Source organism: Malaclemys terrapin, chromosome 2, assembly GCF_027887155.1.
Source record: "Malaclemys terrapin pileata isolate rMalTer1 chromosome 2, rMalTer1.hap1, whole genome shotgun sequence".
Classification (NCBI taxonomy): domain Eukaryota; kingdom Metazoa; phylum Chordata; order Testudines; family Emydidae; genus Malaclemys; species Malaclemys terrapin.
Window position 1 is genome coordinate 224,385,848 of NC_071506.1, and position 26,309 is coordinate 224,412,156.

At 41.0% G+C, this 26,309-nt stretch overlaps 1 protein-coding gene across 4 annotated transcripts in view; it reads right to left on the reverse strand.

The window, feature by feature from the left end:
- TAX1BP1 (Tax1 binding protein 1) overlaps nucleotides 1-26,309 on the reverse strand; it is a 99,539-nt gene that overhangs the window by 36,310 nt on the left and 36,920 nt on the right. For 2 of the 4 annotated variants that reach the window (XM_054020075.1, XM_054020074.1), the window contains exons 4-11: nucleotides 24,473-24,660; nucleotides 22,893-23,051; nucleotides 12,869-13,017; nucleotides 12,653-12,743; nucleotides 9,991-10,176; nucleotides 3,816-4,043; nucleotides 2,296-2,442; nucleotides 966-1,059 (exon numbers count right to left, since the gene is read on the reverse strand). In XM_054020075.1, the coding sequence (XP_053876050.1) occupies nucleotides 966-1,059; nucleotides 2,296-2,442; nucleotides 3,816-4,043; nucleotides 9,991-10,176; nucleotides 12,653-12,743; nucleotides 12,869-13,017; nucleotides 22,893-23,051; nucleotides 24,473-24,660 (1,242 nt within the window). The remainder of the gene's footprint in view (nucleotides 1-965; nucleotides 1,060-2,295; nucleotides 2,443-3,815; nucleotides 4,044-9,990; nucleotides 10,177-12,652; nucleotides 12,744-12,868; nucleotides 13,018-22,892; nucleotides 23,052-24,472; nucleotides 24,661-26,309) is intronic. The other 2 variants (XM_054020077.1, XM_054020076.1) reach the window with 1 other exon arrangement.

A 26,309-nucleotide genomic window follows, 5' to 3' on the forward strand; every position in this document is an offset into this window, starting at 1 on the left:
CACAACAGGAATGAATGAAGGGTGGACAACTGTTCAAATCTTGCCAATGTCACACACACTAATATGCATCTTGGAGACAACATGTATATGACCCAATCTCTGCTGGCCACAGGCATATTAAGATGAGGGCAGCTATATCTGGCTCTTGCCAATGAGGCCCTCAACTGGGCAAGGTTTGGATACCCATGCTGAGCAGAAAATATTCCACAGCACATAAAAAGTGTTTGGAGAGTTGAACATCCCTTTGAGAAATTAAACCTTTTATAAACTTAATTCTCAGAGCACAATATTATTGGTACATATATTTTACCCTTTTGAAAAAATGCTTAATACTCTAAATGTCACAAAATTGCAACTATTTACTTTCTCTCCAGGATGTGTTATGACATATTACAAGTTCCTTTCTTTATGCTTCGAAGGCTAGATTTGTGGGAAGCTTAATAGTCCATGAAAACTACAACATAGACAAGTGTTTTCTAGCAAATCATTCATGTCTATAAATTATTAGGATACATATTTCTGTTCTTTTCTGCAGATAACTGAACACTTTACCAGCATGGATTTTGCAATAAAATATATTAAACTGTAACTGTGCCATGGCTGAAGAGATGTTATGCTACCGTACACATTTCTTTTTACTGAAATTCTGTTTATTAACTAAACAAAAACAAACAAACCATGCTATATAACTTAATAATTGATCTTAAACACCAACTCAGGGCTCAATCCTGCCAACACTTACATATGTAAGCTTCACTCATGTCAGCAGACTTGGGTGCAAGTATTTGCAGGAGCAGGCTCTCAAACTGGTGTTCATATTTCTAATCGGTTTCCATTGGGTTATCCAAACCCCAAGGGCTAGTTGTTTATATACAAGGTACTTTTATAGATTACTTCACAAATTAATATTCTATTTGAGGCCAACAAATAGAAACCATTACAAAAAAAGTTTACGTTGTTGATACCTGGAGATGTGGTCAACTTTTTATCTGTAACGACTGCAGTAGCTGTCTCAATGTTTGAGGCATCTGTCACTTTCTGCTGGTTCCCTGCAGTTTTCTTTATGAAAAAACAATTTTGGTACTTTATTCAAAGAAAACATCAATCAAGAATTACGATTGTGGAACTGCTGAGAACACAGATATGTTATAATTTAACTCAGTTCACTACTTTTTGAAGAAGTGGATAACTGTACACCATCCACCACTTTTTTTTTTTTTTTTTTTAAAGAAAAACACAAAAGCAAACTAATATATTTCTCTGGCTTATATCTTCTCCTGGAAATGGACTCATCAAAGTTTCTGGTGTCAAGGTGAGATAAGATTCAAAAATCTACACTTTATACTATCTCCACTGCATCTTTGCCACTGACTCTAAAATATGATCAGTTTACTGCCTTTATAATGCCGTATTTTATAATAATTTTCTTGCAAAAACAGCAATTATAAAAAATATTTTACAAAATAGATTATGGAAATCTCCACAGAGTATCTGATAAACTTTAAAAATTTAAGTTTAATATTCCAATTTAAACTGGAATCTATGTTGTGAATTGGGACAGAGATAGATTAATAAAGACAGATCTTGGATACTATAGTTCCTTTTTTTTTTTTAAGCTAACATTTGAGCTGGGTGTCAGATATACACGACATACACACGACATAGCATACCCCAAGACACAGGCAGGTGACCAGACATTGGCCAACAGACATTATGGGATGATACCTCATTCCCTATTGACCTTCAGGATGATACAGGAAATAGCAGATATGAATCAGGTAGCTTCTGCAATATCGATAGATCGATATAGATAAAATAAGCAACCAAGCACGCACATAAAAGAGGTGCAGATGCACAGTTCTGCTGCTGCATGAAATCCCTTTACCCATCTCTGTACACAGTCTTTCTCCCAAGTGTTCTCACCCTCTCTGCAGGGGAGATGAGTGAAGGAATGAAAATGCAATGCCACGGTTTCCTCTCTTTCACAGTTGGGGAGAGAAGATGCCTCAGCAAAAGAATAGTATGCCTTGAAGATAATCCAGTTTATAACAACATCACACAAACTCAATAAGCTTTCAACATATACCAAATACTAGGATACTATGTTTGGTTTCAACAGCTTATATCCAACATCATAGATAGAAATTGGCTCTACTATAGAAAGTATTATATTCATTGACCATTCCTCACACAATGTTCTGATTCTTGTTTAAATGCATTGTTCTTTGCTACAACAAATTTTAAACGAACATTGAAAAGTCACAAAGAGCAAATGGATTCTCCAATGCTACTTACTGTCTGGTCTACAAGTTTATTCACTTGTTTTTGGAGCTTCTGGCATTCCTTGAACTTTTCTCGATAATGGTCAGCAGCCATCTGCAGTCGAAGCTTCAGATCCTCAACCTCTCTGCGCAGTTCCTGCTCTACTGTGTTGGACATTTCCTTTTAAAAAAAATTTTAAAATAAATATCAGAAAATATATTCTCTTTTGTTCAAATCAATACTATAGAACCTTTTTCAGGCAGTGGTAATGAAGACAAAGATTTGATTTTGGGGGGAGAAGGTGGGGGATAATTCTTTTTCTTGGTTGCAAGAACTCAGGTCCTACAATGAGAGCCACTTTGAGCAGAAGAAGGTGATGGAGTGAGAGGGCATTCATCAGAGACACAAATGTGTCTCTCTGGGTCTGTGAGATGATCTGCATCCACCACAACATGAGTTTGAGCATTCTAGGGCCTATTCTAATTTATAGCAACTGACTATGGTTCTGAAGGAACTATATACAACTAAGAATTGGCAGAGCAGAACTGTGTTCCATCATGCCCCATATGTCAGTGGGAGAAGAGAAGTGGAGATATACGATTGTTGCAGGAACCAAATAACTCAGCTTTAGCCACTGGGGTAATTCTCACCTGTTCAGCTTTGGCCAAACTTTGGCTCCTTTCTGCAGGCTGAATGGCGCAATGGACCACAGATAATCTGGCTAATTTTTCTGAGAATACTTTTCAAAGATACGTTGTAAAGTAATAAATACCTTTTCAACTATACCCTCATAATAAAGAATGCTGGGATATTTGAAAATGAAAGAATAAAGTAAATTGCTTTTGCTACATTTTGGAACTGTAGGTGCACATTCCATGAATTTTCAGGCTGGCACACTATTTTTATAATCCTATCTGTAATAGCCACAAGCCCACTGAAGTCAATGCAAGTCTTTCCATTTGACTTCAATGGGCTTTGGATTAAACAACCTCTGATGGATAATATACCCATTCATGATGGTTTTAAGTATATGAATATATTACTACTTATTAAAAAAGTTTAGCAAACAATCTACTTTGATCCACAAATTCTGAACCGTTTGAGAGAAGGATATATAGTTTTCTTCTAATGAGGAGAGAAACTTTAGCAAGAGAAGAATCCCATCCAGTAGTTCTTATATCTCAATTGCACCGATTTTAGAACAACCTGACCCACAGACATTCAGAAGAGTTAAAAAGAGTCAATTTAAAATAATCCAGATATCATATTGCTGTATTAATCTGTTAGACTGTCTGAAAAAAATATTCTTAAATATTCCCATACAAACTATTAAAGAATCTTCTTTCTAATCAGACCTCCTAATCAATTTACATGCTTTAAATTACAAGTAATATCATCAGTGGTGAGATAGAGGTTTTATTAATTATCCAGAAACAAGTTTTGTTTTCATGATTTTATCAAAACTGAAAACTGCTGTAACTAAACAAGCTCACATCATCAGGTTTTGTGAACAACATGAATAAATCTCAGAACAAAAAAAGGTAACATTTTACCTGTTCATTTTTCACAAGAGTGACTTTTTTAAGCTCAGCTACAGCATCAGCAAGCTGCTTCTTCAACTTCTCATTTTCCAGTCGAGCACTATGAAGATCTGCCATTGTCTTATCTCGCACATTTACTGTATCACTCAGCTCTTTTGACATTAAGACAGCTTCCTGCTTGCTAGCCTGAATATGATCTTCAGCTTTCCGAAGTTGTTCCTTTAAAATATCTGCATCCTCCTGAAAGAAAAAAATAAAAATAAACTTGTTTGAATATAATGCTTCCCATTGGCATGGTTATGCTTATTAGATGTGAACATTTCAAATAAAAAGCAAATATCCCTGATAGCTCTAGCAAAGACATTATGAAGTATAATAAGTAAAAGACAGTTAACTGGTGTTCTTCAAGATACGTTGCTCATATCCATTCCATAGTAGGTGTGCACGCGCCACATGCAGCGGTGCCGGAAGTTTTTTCCCCTCAGCAGTATCCGTAGGGGACTGGCTCTGGCGCCCACATGGCGCAGTAAAAGGGGCACCGGCGGCTCCCCCATCCTCAGTTCCTTCTTGTTGGAAACGCTGAGTAGTGGAGATGGAGGGCGGGTTGTGGAATGGACATGAGCAACACATCTCAAAGAACACCAATTACGGAAAAGGTAACCGCCTTTTCTTCTTTGAGTCCTTGCTCATGTCCATTCCATATTAGGTAACTCCAAAGCAGTATCAACAGAGGTGTATAGAAGTTCACGGACGTGTAAATTGCAACCCAGCTCTGCCGAACCCAGCATCATCCCTGGCCTGCTGAGTGATGGCATAATGAGTTGTGAATGTGTGGACAGAGGACTACGCTGTGGCTCTACAGATGTCCAGGATAGGGATGTGCACCAGGAAGGCCGCCGAAGACACCTGAGCTCTAGTCGAGTGGGCTCTGACAACTGGCGGCAGCGGAACCCCGGCCAGGTTGTAGCAGGTCTTTATGCATGAGCTAATCCAATTGGAAATCCTCTTCGTGGACACTGGAAGGTCCTTCATCTTGTCTACTGTAGCGATGAAGAGCTGAGATGAGTTACGGAAAGGCTTGGTACGTTCAAAGTAAAACCTTCGGCCATCCAGCACATGAAGACGCCTCTTTACTGGTCTTGTGCGATTTGGGACAGAACACGGGGAGGAAGATGTCCCAGTTCATATGGAAGATGGATACCACCTTTGACAGGAAGGCCGAGTGGGGCCGCAACTGAACCTTGTCTTTGTAGAAGACCATGTACGGCGGTTCTGAGGTCAAGGCTTTAATTTCAGAGACCCATCTCGCTGACGTCACCGCCACCAGAAACGCGACCTTCCATGACAGGTGGGAAAGGGAGCAGGAACCAAGCAGCTCAAAGGGCAGGCCAGTGAGCCTAGAGAGGACCAAGTTAAGATCCCACTGCAGGACAGGAGCCCATACCTGTTGGAAGAGTCTCTTGAGCCCTCTCAAGAATCTGACTGTCATATCATGGGAAAACACCGTCTGTCCTAGGCTTGGCGGGTGAAAAGCGGAGATGGCCGCGAGATGCACTCTAATGGAAGTGTGCGCCAGGCCCTAGTTCCTCAAATGGAACAGGTAGTCCAGGACAGCCTGTTTGGAAGAATGCGAGGGAGAGAGCCCACGTTCAGATGCCCAGCGGGAAAACCTCGGCCACTTGACCAGGTAAGTCAGTCTAGTTGAGGGTTTCCAACTCCCCAGGAGAACCTGTTGAACCTCTTCCAAACAGGTCTGCTCTTCCGGGTTCAGCCACACAGCATCAACACTGAGGGGTGGAAGGAATCGAGGTTGCAATGTAAGAGCCGACCGTGGTCCTGTGACAGCAGGTCCGGTCGGTTGGGCAGAGGCCGCTGATAGGCTCATGAGCATGCCAAACCAGTGCTGGTGAGGCCATGCCAGGGCAATCATGACAACCTGCGCCTTGTCTCTCTTGATCTTTGCCAGGTCCCTGCTGATGAGTAGAATCAGAGGGAATGCGTACAGCAGACTCCCTGACCACGACAGGAGGAAGGCATCGGAGAGGAAGCCCTTGCTCAGGCCTTGCCGAGAACAAAACTAGTGGCACTTCCTGTTTTGTCTGGTAGCAAACAGGTCAACTTGGGGAGTTCCCCACCTTTGGAAGATCATGAAGGCTCCCTCTGGATGGAGAGACCACTCGTGTGGAGAGGAGAAGTCCCTATTGAGCTGGTCCGCCAGCATATTCTTGACGTCGGGAAGGTGACAAGCTTCCAGGTGGATTCATGGCTGATGCAAAAGTCCCATAGACGGAGTGCCTCTTGACAGAGAGCCAACAAGCGTATTCCCCCTTGCCTGTTGATGTAGCACATTGAGGCTGTGTTGTCCTTCAGGACTCATACCACAGATGCGGCAGGAAGACTCCACACCCCAGCAGGACTGCTCTGAGTTCTTTGATGTTCATGTGTAACTTTGCCTCATCCAGGGACCACATCCCCTGTGTCTGGAGGTCACCGAGATGCACACCCCAGCCGTGGTCCGAGGTGTCCAACACCAACTCAATGGAGTGAGGGGGGTTATCGAATGGAAATCCCTCCAGGACTCTCCTGGGGTCGGTCCACCATCGCAGAGAGGTCAGTATCGCCTGGAGAATGGTAATGATCTTTTCTAGAGAGTCCCAGGACTGGGAATAGACCATCGCCAGCCATTGTTGCAGGGGCCGCATCCAGAGCCTGGCATGGTGGACAACATAAATACACGCTGCCATGTGATCCAGAAGGTGCAGACCCTGGCTGTAGTCAGAGGGAACATGGAGACTTCCACGATGAGGTTCGTCAATGTGCGGAACCTTTCCAGCAGCAGGACCACTCTGGTGCAGGTCAAGTCAAGGACCACTCCAATGAACTCTACCCTCTGCACCGGCATTAACCATATACAACTATATTACAGGATTTCAAAGTTTGCCAGAACAGAGAATGAAACAATGCTAGCTGAAGCAGATAGTCCAGCACAGATATGGCAGCAAGGAGGAACTGAGGGTGGGGGGAGATGGCGATGCCCCTTATACCGCGCCATGTAGGTGCCACAGTCCCCTGTGGATACTGCTAAGGAAAAATCTTCCAGCACCGCTGCATGTGGCGAGCACACATACCTAATGTGGAATGGACATGAGCAAGCACTCAAAGAAGAACTGACTTGTACACGTGCACCTCCTATTTTTTCCCTTATTTGATTGACTCAAAATTGTGTACAATCATTTATCACTAAAATGAGTTAAAAGTATACTATATATGAACAATCTGTTTCAAAATAGAAGTGTTAATAAATAATATTTTTACTTACTACTTTGCACACTACCTTTTTATTGCATTTCAAGCTTACATTTTAAACACAATTAACATAACTTTAAAAACTTATTTTGTACTCTATTAACATTACAACAGTTCTGATAAGCAGAAACAGCTATCTATAGTTTCACAAACAGAATTCACTTGTATGGTAGAGGAGACTTTACATAAAAGTACTGGATGACATCCTCTCTCTTGCTCGGGCCCTGTACACCATGAAAAGGCTGGGAGTGGTGAAGAGGTGCCCTAAAAGCCCCATATCTGGCCAAAGGAGGATTCTTTTGGTGCAGGCACTGGGAAAGATAGAGCTGTAAGGGTATCTTCCAAGGACCTGCTTCACCAGCCTGGCATCAGAAGCATGCCAGGATGGGACTACAGCAGGACAGGGACAGAGTCACCACACACAGTGCTGCAAAGATTCCAGGCAGCACTGCATACCACAGGGCAGCTCCAGGAGGTTGATGTAATTTAGACAAGCACATGCCCTTTGACTGTTTTCTGGGTTGCACCCAATGTGTTTCATTATTTCAGATACTTGAATTTATTCATAATTACATTCACCAAAGGTTAGAGTAGCCTAATAGTCTCAAGTATCAGAGAGAGAGCCATGTTAGTCTGAATCTGTAAAAAGTAACAGAGGTGCCACAGGACCCTCTGTTACTTTCTAATAGTCTCAAGTTTGTCCTTTTGGGGGGAAAAAATTACGTGACATTGAAAGTAACAGATTAGGTTGGATATTAAATACAATTCAAGGAAATGTATGTATAAAAACCACCCAGCATAAAAATATTTCAGTGGTAAATCTTTAGTTGCTGAAAAGAGTACCACTGAGTAGACCAGGGAGGGGCAAACTTTTTGGCCTGAGGGCCACATCTGGGTGGGGAAATTGCATGCAGGGCCATGAATGTAGGGCTGGGACAGGGGGTTGAGGTGTGGGGTGTATGAGGGGGCTCAGGGCAGGGGGTTGGGGTGCAGGAGGAGTTCAGCAGAGGGCTCAGGGCAGGGGGTTGGGCTGCAGGAGGGGTTCAGGGTGCGGGCTCCAGCCCAGTGCCGCTTACCTTGAGTGGCTCCCGGGTGGCAGTGGCGTGCAGCGGGGCTAAGGCAGGCTCCCTGTTCCAAGCCAATGGGAGCTGCAAGGGGAGGTACCCGCAGGCGAGGGCAGTGTGTGGAGGAACCCTCAGGCCCTCCCCCCCCCCGGGGACATGATGGCAGCCGCTTCCAGAGTGATGCAGGGCCTGCAGCACCACAGGGGTGGCAATCCCGCGGGCTGGATCCAAAGCCCTGATGGGCCGGATCCGGCCTGCAGGCCATAGTTTGTCCACCCCTGGAGTAGACTGCTGAGGTGTGGGAATCGTAAGTAAGGGATACTTGAGAAGATGTCGAGAGGCAGCTGTTGAAGACAGTTTGGGCACACTTCAAAATGGCTACCATTACATGATGTTGGCCATTGAGGTATCCAAAACCAGATTTTTTTTTTTTTTTTTAAATAAAAGCTGGAGTGGAATCTTACAAAGACAATTTTATTTTTTTAAATCATATACCTAGTTTGAATATGTTTTTAGAAAGTTTACATTGTGCATATGAGCTTTTCATTCATACACTAGTAAATAGGGTATAATTCCATCATTACAGAATAAACTAGTGTCCAAAAGCCCCAACCAAGATTGGGGCTTCATTGTACTAGATATTCTAGAACCACATGATCACTGCTTCTTTACCCTTGTGGTACTAGGTCATATTAATCAGTTACATCTCTGCAAATCTGTGGGATTTAGTAACACATAATAAAGAAATGTTAGGGACCCCCTCAAGAAATGGCCGTAAGTGCTCAGCAAGTTTAACAAATGAATATAGATACTGTTTTATTCATTCCTGGAACAAACCCTTCTGAGGTAAAACACAGTAGCTGTTTTATCAATATATTCAGCAGCAAAACCATAAAGCAGTCAAAAGAAGGACATGAGAAATACCATATCTAGTCTAAACGGCAGACAACATGCTTTCCTCTTTCTTCTCTTGCTATTTCCCTTGTCAATAGCACTACTTTCACACTTCCATTGAATACCATTCCCACAATCCTTGTTACTAGATTGCAAGTTTCTGTTCTTTCAAGATCTTGATGACTTCTTCAAAGAGAAGACTAACAAGCCCAGTTGATTTGCCTTCCTTGTCATATACTGCCCAAAATCCTCTCTATTGTGACTCCTACCTTTTCCACCCTGCTCTCAAGGTTAATTCTTCCTGAAAAAGTCTTGGAGCCAATTCTCTTCTCTCATCCTCTTTGAGCTTTTTGAGGATCTTGTCCTCTTGTTTGATACCTTGTCCTCCCCTTGGTTTTCATGTCACTGTTAAATCTTGTCAATGCATTATACTAATTGTTCCTTCAACATCTCTTTTGGTGGCTCCTCTTCCCCTCCCTCCACCTCACTCCGTAAAGTGAAGTCCTAACAGGGCTACAACCTTGGCTCCCTTCTCTTCTGGTATTTTTAACCTACTGACATGACAACTACCATCTCTGTGCTGACAACTCACAAATTAACTCTCCATGCCTGTGTCCCTCCATCTCCCCCTTCATTTTAGCCTGTCTCAGATATCTCCCCCCGCCCCCCAGATATTTTTCCATCAACTCAAACTTAGCATGGCTAAAATTGAACTTATTTTGTTCCTAAACTCTCTCCCACACTCTCATTTCTCTGTCTTTATTGAAAACTCCTCTATCCTCCCTGATATTCAGGCATATATCCTGGAGGTGACCATCAACTCCTCCCGCTCCTTTGCCAAACACATATAACCTTAAATTAAAAACGATTAAAGTTTGTGAAATGTATTTTCAAATTGGGCCAATTATATGCGTACCGCTTACCTTGTTTGAGGAGGAAAGCAAGAAAGCTCTCTTCAGGTTTTCTTTTTCAGCTATACATAGCTGTAACTTGCCAACTTCCTCTTTGTAATGGGATATCATATTTTCTTTGTTCGCATCCAAATTCTTTAATGTATGAACCTCTTTTACTAGCTTGGTGGTTTCTATTTCTGTATTCTTCAAGTGTATCTGTAATGATGCTCAAAAGTGTCAAACTCATCTTTTCCAATTAAATCACAGGAATCAGTCACATTATAAAGACTATTGTGTATCTCAAATCAAAGAATAACTTCTCACCTGTTCATTTAAACGTTTTCTAAGTCCTCCTATATCAGGCTTGACTAGTATCTATCTGCTGGAAACTGATAATCAAACACTTGATAATGTCACTATCCTTATATTAGAAGCTTTCTGACTGCTGCTTTCCAGCTATACCATCCAAACACCAGCTTTACTATACTACTAGAAAACACAGCCTTGTTCTAAGAATAGGGCAAGCATAACAATTCTGAAAACTCTAACACAGTGGCTCTCAACCTTTCCAGACTACTGTACCCCTTTAAGGAACCTGTACCCCCTTTCACCTCACTTAAAAACTACTTGGTCACAAAATCAGACATAAGAATATACAAGTGTGACTACACACTATGAAAAATTGCTTACTTCCTTGTTTCTACCATATAATTATAAAATAAATCGATTAGAATACATATATGGTACTTACTTTTCAGTGTATAATATATAAAGCCATATAAACAAGTTATTGTCCGCATGAAAGTTTAGTTTATACCGACTTTCCTAGTGCTTTTTATGTAGCCTATTGTAAAACTAGTCAAATATCTAAATGAGCTGACATACGCACTGGAAGACCTCAGCCTACTCCCAGGAATACGCATACCCCTGGTTGAGAACCACTGGGCTAACACTTTCCTGATGGGGATGGGATGTCTAGACAGGTATAAAATGATTTGGGGGAAATTACAGAGAGGCGTTACTCTTCTAACAACATCCTCTTATACCAGTCTAGACAAATGGGACTGCAACAGCAGTACCCAGTACCAGAGACAATGGGTGGGACTACCTGGAAAGAGCAGTCAGTTACAGCCAAGTAATATTTGAAGATGCCACCATACCTAATATGTAATAGCTAGTAAATAAGTGTTACATATCCCAAGCATGTGCCCAATGCAGATCTAGAAGTCTCCCATTTGCTCTGCCCACTGACAAGGAAAACACTGTGGTTATGGAATGCGCCTTGATGTTTACAGGAGACTTAGGGACTAGGCTTTTCCAGTATTGTCTCTAATACAAAGAGCTGCTCCTTGGATGCAGACATGCTTTCAGGCACACCCTTTTTTTTTTTTTTTTAAAGCTATGTAGATAACCTAAAGATGTTAATGTTCTAACATCTCATCCAGACAACTGCTTCTAAGAGGAGAAGATAAAGAACAATAGCCTTAAGTAAGCCCTAGTTCAGGGGTGGGCAAATGATGGCCCGCGGGACTGTCCTGCCCGGCCCCGATCTCCTGGCCTGGGAGGCTTGCCCCCGGCCCCTCCCCTGCTGCTCCCCCTCCCCCGCAGCCTCAGCTCGCTCGTTCAGCCGCCGGCGCAATGCTCTGGGCAGCGGGGCTGTGACCACCTGGGGCAGCGCAGTGGCAGAGCCCAGCCTAACCCGGTGCTCTCTGCTGCGTGGTGGCAGCGACAGCAGCCGAGCGGCGCAGCTATAGCGCCGCCAGCCACTGGTGCTCCAGGCAGTGTGGTAAGGGGGCAGGGAGCGCGGGGGGGTTGGATAGAGGGCAGGGAAGTTTGGGGTGGTGGTCGGGGGCGGGGGTGTGGATGGTGGTTGGGGGGGAACAGGGGATTGAATGGGGGCAGGGGTCCCGGGGGGCAGTCAGGAAGGAAGAGGGGTTGGATAGGGTGGCAGGGAGCAGTCAGGGGCAGTCAGGGGACAGGGAGAAGGGGTGGCTGGATGGGGAAAGGGTCCTGGGGTGGGAGAGGGATGTCAGGAATGAGAGGAGGGGTTGGATGGGGCAGCGGGAGTCCGGGGGCACTCAGGGGACAGGGAGCGGAGTGTGTTTATGGGGCAGGGCTCCCAGAGGGGCCATGATAGGAGATGGGGGCCAGGCCATGACTCCTTCCCCTAACCGGCCCTCCATACAATTTACAAAACTTGATGCGGCCCTCAGGCCAAAACGTTTGCCCGACCCTGCCCTAGTACAAGTTAGTAGAGACATTTCTGAAGTACCACTGATTCTTGTATCTACCTTCTCAAATCCATTTGTCTGAGGTAGTACCATAGATTGATATAAAAAGAAATACATATTTCATCGTAACCAGGGTGGCTCCAAAAGCTCACTTTGACTAGTTAGGAGGGTTTGGAATTTTACCATTGAAGCCTTGTCTACAACAGAAAGGGTTTACAAGTATAGCTACACTGGCTAAATCACCTAGTGAAGATGCAATTTGTAAAAAGAGTTCAATCATTGGGTCTCCATTGATACAGTATGCCTCTAGAGACCCTTCCACATCTTGTGCTAAATTCTGATGTTTTTCCCATCCATTTTTATCTAAGAGTATTCAGTTTATCACATCTCTCTCTAAAATGTCATTAGTCTTATTCTAAGTCATCTAGCTTATGGACATGCAGCTGGAAAGAATATGTTACCTTGTAAAGTTCCTTCTCGTCCTTTTCAGTCTTTAACTGACATTCAAGTTGTTCTTTCTCAAAGACGACTTTCTTCAATTTGTCTTTCAGACTAGGGAATGGATTGATTGATATTAATGTAGTAATTCATTCAAATGTTATATTTCCTCTCAATTTATATGACTGCATAAACAAACACTAAAATAAAACAAGTCTGGCAAGAAGATGGCCAAATACCTGTCTAACTCAGTTTCTTTTGCAATAGCTTTCTGAGTGACAGTCATGATATCTTCTTCAAGTTGGAGAACTTTCGAAGTAGTCTCATCATACTTTTTCTTCAGTTCTTCATTTTCAATTTTAAGAGTTTCTGATGCTTCAAGATTAGCCTTTTAAAATATATATACATACATAGATATAATTTATTATAAGAAATACATTTAGAAACACATTTTCAAATAGTTTAGAGGGCCAATTTCTATACTTTTAACGCTGACTCTACTCAAAACATCTTCCTTATTACACTCAATGCATTTTTAAAATATAATTTTCCCCTTTAAAACACTATTTATTATAAATTCTAAACTAACCAAATTGTGCATACATACAACCTATTTTCACACTGTAGCACACTTGTTCAACTAAAGAAGCATGGGATGTAAATCAATTGTTTTTTCGTCATGTTACATCTTTCCCGTTCTCAGTATTTTAAAAAAAGCAATACTTATGTCTCTAAAATGGAAACATACTTGCAAAAAGAAATTTCAGTTTTAAGATTTAATGCAAATTGGGGTCTTGAGGATGATACCTGTCTTCATATAAGTGTAACTAACCAACTCACCAGATGGGAGAGAAATTGTATTGGGTTCTCTCACTGAATATACTTTTAACTACATATAACAGGATGAAACAGAAAGGACTTAAAGACGTAATATCACACCGTAGAATAGACTGTACTAACACAAAGATGGGCTGGATGGCCCCAAAAGGTCTTTTCTTATGTCTCTAATGTTGTATCTTTTCATATAGATGTATATATTTATAAGCCTGTTGCCAACTACATACAGAAAATAGGTGTATTTACTTAACACATATATATAAATCCACACAAGGGATTAAGGATTAAGCAGAGATTGAAAAGGGGGAAAAAAGTAACCAATTTTTACAGATACAAAACAGTATCTGCATCTGATCCACGAAAATTGTCTGCGGATATCGGCAGATTTGTAGGGCTCTACTTACCGTGGCCAGGGTGAGGCTCCAAGCCCCCTCCCCCGAACCCAGTTGCAGAGTGCCACGCTGACAGCTGTGGGGAGCCCACACCAAGTCGCAGACCCTCCACCTGTCCTCGGCTGGGTGGGGACACCACCGGGGACTGCTCTCAGCCCCCCCGCATGCAGCTCCACAGCGGCCTGGCAGGGGAGGGGTGACCTGTGGAGCTGCCTGGGCTCCCGACCCAGGGCAGGTGGGGGGTCCGCCGCGGCTCCCCACAGCTGTCCATCCTGCTCTTACCGTGGCCGGGCTATGACTCCGAGCCCCATCTCACCCACCCTGGCTGGGTCGGGGAGAGCAACACTGGCAGCTGTGGGGAGCCTAGGTCCCTCCACCTGCCCTGGGCAGAAGGCCTGGGGGCAGGGACATGGGCCGCGGGCTGCTTGACCTCCCCACCCAGGGCAGGTGGAGGAACCCAGGCTCCCCACAGCTGCCAGCATGGGTCTCCCTGACCCAGCTCCGGAGGAGGGACTCGGAGCCGCAGCCCGGCCACTGTGTTCTACCTCTTTACAATCATTACCAGTAATAAAGATTCTGGAAACTAAGTTAGCTGGCAATGCTGTTTATGATGCCTATGGCTAAAGAGAATCCAGCTCATTCTCCCATAACTGTCAGTTCTAAGATGTTGTCAGTAGTAAAACTATGTTTTTGTCAGTCAAGCAAGCAGATACAATTTTGGAAGACATCTAAAATAAATTCCTTATCATACTTAAAACATACTTTAAAAAAGATATTTGCACCTGCAAATCCAAAAAATCCAGGGTTTATCATAAAAACTAAAACATAACCTCACTTGTATCAACCACTACAATTATTATTTCAATTTCTAAGAAAATACAGAAGTGGGAAACAGGTGAATACATCTGAATTAACTATGAAGGCAATGTACATTTGCTTTCAACAAAATCTTAAAACGTTTATATTGTGCATAAATCTCAGATATTTAAAAACAGATTTAAGGCTTAATCCTGCAAACACTCATGTGAAGTAACATTGTTCACATAATTAGCTCCACTAGCTTCAATGGGATTACTCAAATGTGTAATGTTTGCAGGAAGGAGTCTATGGACACTACTATAAACATACACACAAAAAAGCCCCATATTGATTTTGTAGTATGTTATAGTTTACTTTAGGACACATTAATTCTGTCATTTCACAAAAAACTGCCATTTGCTCATGGCTATTCTCATAAATAAATCTGAAATAAAATGCAAGAACTTCATTTATCTATACTACTTAAGAATGTCTGCAAATTAGTCCTTCCACCAAATTAGATCAACAATTTGTCTAAATTAATCAATTTAAAAAATAAATAAGGTAAGATCAATTAAAACATTTACAGATAGTCAAACAGTTTTCTCCTCATAAGAACATTGACAGCACCTAAGGGAGAAATTCCTGGTGCCAAAACAAGTAACTCTAGGGGTTGTTTCATTTTTAAAATCTTTTTTTTTTTTTAATTTTAAATAAAGATTTCTACCCACAAAAGGTTCACATTTTAAAATTGTGCAAGTTATCAAAAATCATACAGTTTGGGTAAAAAATTAGCACAAAAAATATTTAAAAATGCTCAGTTTTTGTACTTTACGCAGATCCCACAGGTAAAGTGGGATCTGTGTCATCTGATCTGGGCACTTGCAATGCAGACTGAACACACTGCATTAGTAACAAGGTGCTCCCAGTCATTTTCCAACCACTTCTAGTAAACCTGGTAGGGAAGCTAACTCAAATGAATATTTGATATTTGAATACGACTTTTAAATGAATAACGTTATTGTGCAGATCATCGCTGTAGAACCTCGATTTATGCTGATACCCGTTAGAGAAATAAATCAGATTCACATAAAAACCTCCAAACAGCAAAATAAATTTTTAAGACCTGTTGAAAGAACAAATTTATTAAATCAATAAATCTGCCTGTGTTCCAGTTTATATCAGTGTTATATGTACTGAAACATTTTCCAAAAGTTTACAGGATCAAAGAAAAAGCAGGTTAAAGGAACAGATTCACTGTACACCAAGGTTATACATTTAGCAAACTACTGTAAGAGTTGTCACCACTGCAATGTTAGAACATTGTTCACTAGTCCTATCTGGCCACGAGAGGGAGACAAATAACTGCTTAAGATTCAGAACAGCAGTATCTTTGCTCTGTACAGTCAACTCAAAATTACAAAAAATCTCTGTCTATGAGATTTTTAGTGGTGGCACAGACTGTCAAAAGGGCAATTCAAATTAAGGCTGACATTTAACTACAACATGCTCCTTGTGCCCAGGCAGAGCAATATTAAGTCTAAGAATATCAGGCAACCAGATGTAATGGGATAGAGCTTAGCACAACAAAATGGAAAGTTAAATGACAAAAGTTAACGACAGAAAGACAGATATAATATACCAATAAATACTCCAGGCCAAAATGACACAGTAAAGATGATCTTATCTAAGGACCTGAAGATCTCATACATGGTTACCAGAAGGTCTATCAGGGTTCTTTAGAGCACAGACTTTTCTACCAGTTTCCCATGCACGGAAGAATCCCATGCACTGCTACAGATTAGGGACTGAGTGGCTAGGCAGCAGTTCTGCAGAAAAAAAGACATAGGGGTTACAGTGGACGAGAAGCTCACTTCAGTTCCTGGAAAAAATAATGGAGCAGGTCCTCAGGGAATCAATTCTGAAGCACGTAGAGAAGAGGAAAGTGATCAGGAAGATGCTGAGATTGTATGAGTTGTAGGAATGCTTTGCAAGGATCTCTACTGCTCTCAGGTCCAGATTTAGATGCATTCTGGTTCTCTGAAGCATCCAAGTACCTTGATTACACATCACCCATGTGCACTTCCCAGACCATAAGGGAGGCAACTGTAACTACCAACTTGTTGGGTGTGGGGAATAGAAAGGGAACAAGGGCTTTGGAGCTGTGCTCCAGCTCCGTTCCAGCTCCCGGCAAAAACCTGCAGCTCCACTGCTCCGGAGCTACTCCGCGCTCCAGCTCCGGGCTCCACTCCAAAGCCCTGAAGGGAACACCAACAAACTCATGTCCAGGGTCCATCTACCATGTCACCTCATGGTGATCATGCTGCACTTGCTCAGTGCATATACTGTTTGGTGGCACGCTTCTAAGCAACGGAGGCAGGGTCTGGTGAAAGGCGTCACATAAGAACATGATACCATATGCCCCAAGAGAGTGAGGCACATCTGAACTGATGTTCTAGGGATTTGTGTAACTAGGTCTATCAGAGCACCCATGATGCAAAAATCTTTCCTGGGGATGGGAGCTGGTCTTCACCCTGATCAAATCCAAGGTCACTCTTATAAATTCTATGACCTGCATCAGGCAGGGGTTTCCCTACACCCCGATGAACTCTCCAATCACCACCCCCCGCGGGGTCAAACCAAACAAGATGAAGAACATACCAAGAGCCAAGAATATACCAACATGTCATCTGAAGATTCAAATGGTGCATCAACATCCAAACAGCCCAAAGCACAAATGCAGCTACCTACTGAAAAAACAGTGTCTCCACAACCTAAATTCAGTTCCAGATGTTTGTCGGTCAAACTTTTCCCATTTATTGAAGTTACAAAAGATGACTACTGGTGCACTCTTGCAAATAACCTTACGAAGAAGGAAAGCTTCCCACTGCTATAATTGGTAAAACTGGAAGAGCTTGATTTGCCAGACGGATCAGCAAAGCCAATGCTGACAAACTCCATGAAAAGGCTACAAAACACCAGGCCTCTGGACTGTATCAACATTCAGAAAGCCTTATAAACCAGCCACTATCAAAGCCAGTTTTAGAAGTACTTAATGAGGCTTTAAGAATGCTGGAGACTCAACACAGTTTATTTAAGCAAGAGATACCACACACTACAAGCTGGAGGCCAATGTTAAGTGCATTGTCATTTGTTAACCCTGAAGTCAGATACTGGCTCCGAACAAGACCTGCAAATGCTCACTATATTTCTGCAAGAAACTCAACTGACTGGTTAGAATCAGGCGATTCAACAATGAAAGACTCAGTAGTTGAAAAATTCAAGAACTCTCTCACCACCTTAAAAAATGTGCATACATGGCTAATGAATACACTCATGCAAACGTGCATCAAGTATTAAGTCGTTGCATACATTATCTTGATGTCAGTGGTAGGCCAGTAGATGCATTTCTATATGTTCAGGTTATAGAAGCCACATCAGCTGCATCTGTGACAACCCACATCTTAGAAGAGTTAAATGCTTGTAAATTGGACACCAAACAGATGGCTACTTGTGCATTTGATGGAGCTGCAAACTTCTCTGGAAGACATGGTGGAGTACAAGCTTTGGTTCAGATAAAAGTGTAACCCTAACCTTTTCTATACACACTGCAGAGGTCATCTTAACTTCAGTAACTGAAAAGCTAATGGAGCAAATAATTAAGGAATCAATTTGCAAACAACTAGAAGATAATAACGTGATAAGTAACAGTCAGCATGGATTTATCAAGAACATAGCGTGTCAAACCAACCTAATAGCTTTCTTTGACAGGGTAACAAGACTTGTGAATGGGGGAAAAGCAGTGGATGTAGTATATCTTGACTTCAGTAAGGCTTTTAATACTGTCTCACATGAGCTTCTCCTAAACAAACCAGAGAAATATAACCTAGATGGAACTACTATAAGGTGAGTGCATAACTGGTTAGGAGACCATTCCCAGAGGTTAGTAATCAGTGGTTCACAGTCAAGATGGAAGGGCATATCAAGTGGGGTCTCGCAGGGATTGGTCCTGGGTCCAGTTCTGTTCAATATCTTCACCAATGATTTAGATAATGGCACAGACAGTACACTTATAAAGTCTGCGGATGATACCAAGCTGGGATGGGTTGCAAGTGCTTTGGAGGACAGGATTAAAATTCAAAATGATCTGGACAAACTGGAGAAACAGTCTGAAGTAAATAGGATAAAATTCAATAAGGAAAAATGCAAAGTACTCCATGTAGGAAGGAACAATCAGTTGCACACATACAAAATGGGAAATGACTGCCTAGGAAGGAGTAGTGCGGAAAGGGATCTGGGGGCAATAAGGGATCACAAGCTAAATATGAGTCAACAGTGTAACACTCACAAAAAAATAAAATAAAAAAATAAAATAAAATAAAAAGGGGAGGGGGCAAATATTCTGGGATGTTTTAGCAGGAGTGTTGTAAGCAAGACACGAGAAGTAATTCTTCTGCTCTAGTCCACGCTGATATGGCCTCAACTGGAGTACTGTCCTGTTTGGTTTTATAAAAGCCCAGTTACTGTATTGCTTAGATTATTGCCTTCTTCAAAAATTATCGAGTCATGCAAACCTGCTAGTTTAAACTGATCTCATTGTAAATCGCAGAGAAAATAAAAGCTAGTTACTGCAATTTAAATGAATACTGTACAATTGTTTCAGAGGAATCTTTAAACCAACCCTTTAAGTTGTTATGTAGTGTTTCTATTAAAGGTAAATCATGTATTCCACTTATAAGTGGCTGAATTTTAGAGTTGAGTAAATTAGGTTTAGAAAACAGCACCTTTGGATTTGAAAATGCTGGGTGAAAGGCAGCATGCAAAGTGTTACGCTCTCTTACAAGAAATAGATTAATTCATTTTGCCTAATTTCAAACCTGAGTTAACATCCTGAGTTCAGAAATGTGATCTGAACTCTAATGATATTAGGTTTATATTCTGCTTAGATAAGATTGTAAAGTGGACTGAGAAAGTAATGGGGTGAAATATGGAGAATAGAACAAAAGAGTACTAACAGAGGGGAAACAAGATTAGAGTGGTGGAGAGAATGGAAGTAGGAACAGAACTCAGAAAAGAAAGGTTTATAGTACTACTTTTTGACACCTGTGTCAGCTTTACTTTGGGAAAAGGAAGTTCTACCCAAAAAAAAAAAAAAAAATTAGGGAACTGTTGGGAAAAATCTGGAGAATTCCCATAGGAAATTTTGCCATTTACTTCAATAGGACCAAGATTTCATTCACAGTGTCATACCAATGAGAAATTTTCTGTTCTCACACTGCCAGGCAAGCATGATGGAACAAAATGTTAGAGCAGTCTCACCCTAAGCTCGAGCACTGGTCTGTGTACATTTTGTTCAGTTTAACCTATACACTCTGGCCAGCTAAAGCACTCTAGAGCCCCATTAGACAAGTGGCTTTTAAACTTTGTTGTAAGCTAGTGTAGGTGGGATTTTACAATACTAGCTCAACTGCAGACTTACTTCACACACAAGTGTTGGGGCACTATAAATATGTGTCTAACATACATGATCACTCAGGAGACACCAAACAAGACAAGCATTAATAAATTTCACTTTAGTAGACATTCAGAAAATCATAAAAATTATAAATGGTTAATATAATTGGTGCCAATCATTCATACAATTAAAATTTAATGCAAACACACTTCTGTGTCTACTAATTGAGTATTACTGTACTTTTACATGTGTGATTTTTTGTGTGCAGAAATTATAGCAAGCAAAAATTAAACCCACACATGATTTGCACTCTGAATATAAACAAATGGAAGCCAGGGTAACGCACCTCAGGTCAACTACCACATTCACCTGCTAATACAAGATTGTTCCCTACGGTATACTGTGCAGAGTAATTGTCAATAATGGGCTTTTGCCACCTCTTTCAGGAGACTATTCTATAATCTAATAAGCCTCCGATGAAGTGGGTTTTAGCCCACAAAAGCTTATACTCAAATAAATTTGTTAGTCTCTAAGGTGCCACAAGTATTCCTCAAATCAGTATTTTTGCTGATACGGACTAACATGGCTACCACTCTGAAACCTGATAGAAAGCCCTATTATTTTGCCTAAATTTAATTTCATTCAAATTATAATTATTCCTACTTGTATTTCCCTAAAATTATTGTATTAGCCTTTATTTGAAAACAATTCACATTGCAATTTTATATCTACTTTACTGTCTCTCACCATCTGTGGTCTGTTGACGTCACCACTTTCTAACTCTCTTTCTTTAATTGAATCTCTCTGTTTCAGTTTATTTTCCCTTAGATGTATTTGTTTATTTGTCAGGCCATATCTCAATGTTGTTTCCTGATTGTATTGCCAAGCTTCTCGAAGTCTGTTCGCATTCGCATTCTGTCCTCAATGTTTCCAACTCAACTGAATTTAGTATCAGAAAATTAAATGCTTTTACCTCCTTTTCACGATCACTAACACGAATGTGTATGATATCCCACAAATCCCTCCCCCAAAATCAATAAATTGTCTTTATTACCTTTAATTTACAGTCCTTCAGATACTTTTCAATCCATATTCATATTCTAGACCAAATAAATTTCGCATCCCCGGACAAATTCATTTTCAAATGCTTTAGTGAAGCCTACTTTGGTGCCACAATGATAAACACATCATAGACCTAGGGTGGCCAAACTGTGGCTCACGAGCCACACGTGGCTCTTTTACTGTTGAAGTGCGGCTTGCGGAGCCCCCCAGACCCCTCCTCCATTCTCCACCTACCAGACTGGGGGTGAGAGAGCTAGGGACCTCTGCTTTGCAGTGGAGTGATAGGATAGGGGCTTCTGCCCAGTGGGAAGCTGAAGCCCTGAGCCCCAGCAGGCACCCCCCACGGGGCTGAAGCCCCGAGCCCCAGCAGGTGTGCCCCAGCTCTCGAACTTTGGAAGATTAGCATACGTGGCTCAGAGGATCAGTAAGTTTGGCTGCCCCTGTCATAGATCCACTAAGGCCAGATTCTTATAATTAGTCCCACTGCTTTCAGTGGGCCTTCTTACATGCTTGAAGTTAAATACATCCCTAAGTGTTTGGACCATTGGCCTTTATTTGTAATATTATCCTTTCCCCTTCCTTTGTCCCCATCCATTTCCCAAAAAGTTACCTTCTAGGCACTTACAGATTTCTCTCTTAATATTTATTACATTCTTTTATTAAAGACTAAAGTAAGATTTACTGGCTAGTAATAGCCAGATTGCTGCTTCTTCCATGATTTAAAACTGATACTAGAACTTCTTCATCCTGCAATACTCTAGCACCTGCTCATGACTCTTCAAAAGTAAATTACAACGGTTCATTAAGGTATTCAGCAGAATTTCTTCAGATCCCTGGCTACATCGTTCAGAACTGTTGATTTGTATGTACTGACATTTTATAAGTATTCTATTAACTCCTTTTTTTCCACAGCTATATTATACAGGCTTCATTACTTCAAAGTTGTCCATGCCATCACCTCGTGTCTGTCCCCCAACTTTATTTCCTTCTTAAAGATAGGGTTTTTAAAAAAAAAAAAAAAAAAAAAAAAAGCATTATATTTTAAATAATTGATTAGGAGTCTATAAATACTCTGCCTAGAGTAATTTGTTTCCTCCCTAGTATATGCAGAGAAGTAATTCTTATTAATTCGAATTACAACCATTAGTTCTCTCTTATTTCCTCTGCAAACCTTACCTAACACTGTAAATTCATTTTTAGATTTCTCTGCTTTTACCATTTCTAATGCCAGTACTTTTTACCCTCAGATCTTTGAAACATCCTTCAAAGAAGCCAACCCAATTAGTTTTCATTCCCCATAATTATGCTTTGTCAGTGGAACTGCTAGCTAAAACTTATGTTCCTTAATTCCCTAGAATTTGTTTTTTGAAATTTAATACCCTTTTAATGCTGTTTTCTATGAGCCCATTGCTTGGAATGAATTTGAAAACACTTCCTCTCTTTTAAAGAAACACAAGAAAACTGAATTACCTCAACTAGTTTTCCCACTATGAACTCTACAATTAAATGTCAAACATCTTTTAACAGGTGCCATCAAGCCTGGTACCAAAATCCTGAAGTATTTTAACCATTTTACAACACAAAAATAATAGTGGTAGATAAGTAATAGGAACTGACCTAATTTAGTGTAAACATCTAATTGCTGAGGGTTTTTTGATAGTTCTTGAAAAAGGTGGATTACACGTTATGCAGTCAGCTTTAATCAGTTATGTAACTAACCTTTTGCTCTGTTTGGAGTTGATCACATCTCTGCTTTTCATGGTTAAGTTCTTTTTCCAGTCTTTCAAGTTGATCTCTAAGTTGTACAGTTTCTTTTTCCAGAGCAGTAGCTACCTTTAACAGCTCCTCTTTTTCTTTCATTGTTTTTTCAATTTTAAACTAGAAAACAGAATAAATATTCTTTTCAGGTGATTTCCGCCCCTCCCCTCCCCCCCCCCCCCCCGCCCCCCGACTCCCATCAAACCATTACAAACTAATGTGTATTACTTCCCATCACATCAGTCAAGCACTAGATGACAACCAGCAGAAGACAAAAACATGTGCACCCTCTGGCTACATCAGCTTAACATACTCTCTCTCTCTTCCCTAGTTTGTGAAATTTCAGAGTGTAGTTTAACTTTGATTAGTACTAGACAACCAAATTTTGTTGTGGGCTTTACTTACACTCATGTTTCGGTGAAATTTTCCTTACCCTTCAATAAAGTACTATTGTTGCTCCACCAGTGCTAGCAACAGTGGAAGAGCTATGTTAGACCCAGAAGAAGCAAGGTTTTTAGCATGCTATCTTCTAGACCTACCCTAAGCAGGTGTCTATATGTGGTACAGCAATGTTGGGTGAACTTCACAAAATCCTGAATATAGACACAGCCAAAGTGAAGGAAAGACAAACAAAGCATGTAACAGAATAACAGACAGGAATTCAAGTGGGAATTTCTTTTTTCTGTGATTCTGGTGACATAGAATGCAGACTGATCTGAATAGCCATTCTTCAACAGACAGCAAACAAGACAGGGAAGGTAAGCTATCTCAGCTAGATACCTTGCACCGTGTAAAGTCCCTTTTATCCCCAGTACTTGAAATCCCCAAACCAACTAGCACAGATACATAACAATAATCTAGGTAGGGGCACAAACATGATATCTGAAGGCAAGTTAAAAACAACAAATCAAATCTGAAGCATGGGGAGAAGATGCAGAGTGATTTTGCCACTCGTTAATTCAAACAATTTCAACAAAGAAATTGCCTTTTTCTGTTTATGAAGTAGTGACCACAAATAAAATGTGGGATTCTCACTGGGCACATCTTTGTAGGCATTTGTGATACAATCACTAAATGGATGCAATTGTGTGAGGCAGAAGATAACAGAACATTGCTTGGAGAAAATAAAAGTGATTTCTAACTTGTTAGACATCTGGGTACTATGCAGCTTGAGTTTTCTTTTTCTGCTTTGGGGCTCTTTCAGAGGGAACACAGATTTAAAAAAAAACCACTAAAACAGGAATGCAGTTGAAAGACAAGGAAGGGAAGCACAAGATGGCTCCTATAAATATAGCTACTTAACTTTTTATGCTATGCTCACTGCCATGCTGAGCACTTAAGTCTAAACTTTAATTCGTGTATTTTATAAGTATCTTCTGCAACGAGACCTGCATTCAAGTTTTAGGCATCAAAAACCTTTGGAATCTGCTTAGCTTTATATTTTTATATAAAGTTAATTCACCAAGCCCTACAGATAAAACCAGAAATAAACATATATAAATAAGAATATGGGTAACATTTCTGAGTTTGTTGAATCAAACCTCAAGAAGTCCAGCTTTTGTGGTCACCACCAACATATCAGAATTTCCTTCATCCTCCATAGTCAGCAATTCTTCAACAGGAGAAGAGGTTCGAAACTGAAAAGGGGTACTTGCTCCACGGATCTCACCCTTATGGGTTACATAACAGAATTGGTAAAATTCTCCATCATCATTTGGTAGATAGTATCCTAAAGAAAGAAAAATTCACATTTAAAACAGAACAGTTTTACATGGCAACAAATTGACCATGAGAACTACTACACACAGTACACAATTATGATTCCTATATGTTAGTTTTGCTTCATTGCTTAATTTAAACCAAGTGTGAATTATGATATAATTCAATGGCTAAAAACTACATTAACGCAGAGTTAAGTTTTCTTGGTGGTATGTCATCCTCCTGCAGACCACTGAATTGGGCAAAACAAACTTCTGAAAACCAGGAAATGCAGTTAAGATTACCCATGCAACCTTATCTCTGCCTCTTTCAGCAATATACCCCATTAACACACATACCTTTACACTAATTCCACAATTGCTGAAATGTACAAACTCATTCACTCTCACCCACAGGATTCCATCTAACACTATTACAGGACAAAAAGGTGGGGAGGGGGGAAAAGGTTGCCCATGCCACCTTCCCTTCTGGTCCCCTGGAGCTGGCAGTAGCCAATGGGAATTATCTGCATATATTCCAGGTGCAGTCAGTGTGTTAGGTGTACCTACATTAAATGGTGGCAGCAGTAGTTGGGCCTGCTTGGTAAATGTGTGTTTGTGATGTGAGGTTGTATGCGAGGTATTTTGAAATGTATGACTGAGTTATGACTATAATATGAGGAAATTTATGTTTTGCAGCCTTTCAACTGTGTGAGCAAAAAGAAGGGCTGCATGTGACTCTTCAGGATCCAGTAGGCAACACTGCAATGCAGAATTGTGTAGGTTATGTTAGTAGCAGGGCATAGGGCAGGAGTAGGCAACCTATTGCACGCGTGCCAAAGGCGACACACGAGCTGATTTTCAGTGGCACTCACACCGCCCAGGTCCTGGCCACCAGTCCGGGGGGCTCTGCATTTTAATTCAATTTTAAATGAAGCTTCTTAAACATTTTAAAAACCTTATTTACTTTACATACAACAATAGTTTAGTTATATATTATAGACTTATAGAAAGAGACCTAAAAACGTTAAAATGTATTACTGGCACACAAAACCTTAAATCAGAGTGAATAAATGAAGACTCAGCACACCACTTCTGAAAGGTTGCTGACCCCTGGCATAGGGTTTTTATTACAAAAGATATTGTCAAAAATGAAGTGGAATATGAGAGAATTCTAACGGTTTAATGATGGGTAAGCAAACATGTAGGTTGAGATGGTGTCCTGTGAGTAAATGTAAGGGAGCTGTAAAAGGCCATGAAGGGATTCTTAAATTGTACACATGAGGTATTGATTCTGGGGAGTTAGCTAAGTGTGCAAGTATAAGCCAGGATCTGGAACCTCCCAAATTTTATAGTGCCAAGGGCAAGTGTGACTATGTTCTGATATACATTGCATTGAGGCATTGCTCGAAGAGCGTGAAGGGAAGGTGATGTGGGCAACCTTCTCCCTCCTTTCAGTCCTTTAACAGTGTTACATGGAATCCTGTGGGTGAGAGTGAATGGGTCATAAAAGGAGGTGAAGCACATTTCAGCATCTGTGGCAGAGTAAATGTATGTCTGTATTAACAGTGCGTATTGGGTTATTGCTGAAAGAAGACAGAGTTATGGTTGTATGAGCAACCCTAACTGTGCATTTACTAGTTTTCAGGCATTTGAGTTTTCTCATCTCAGTGGTCTGCAA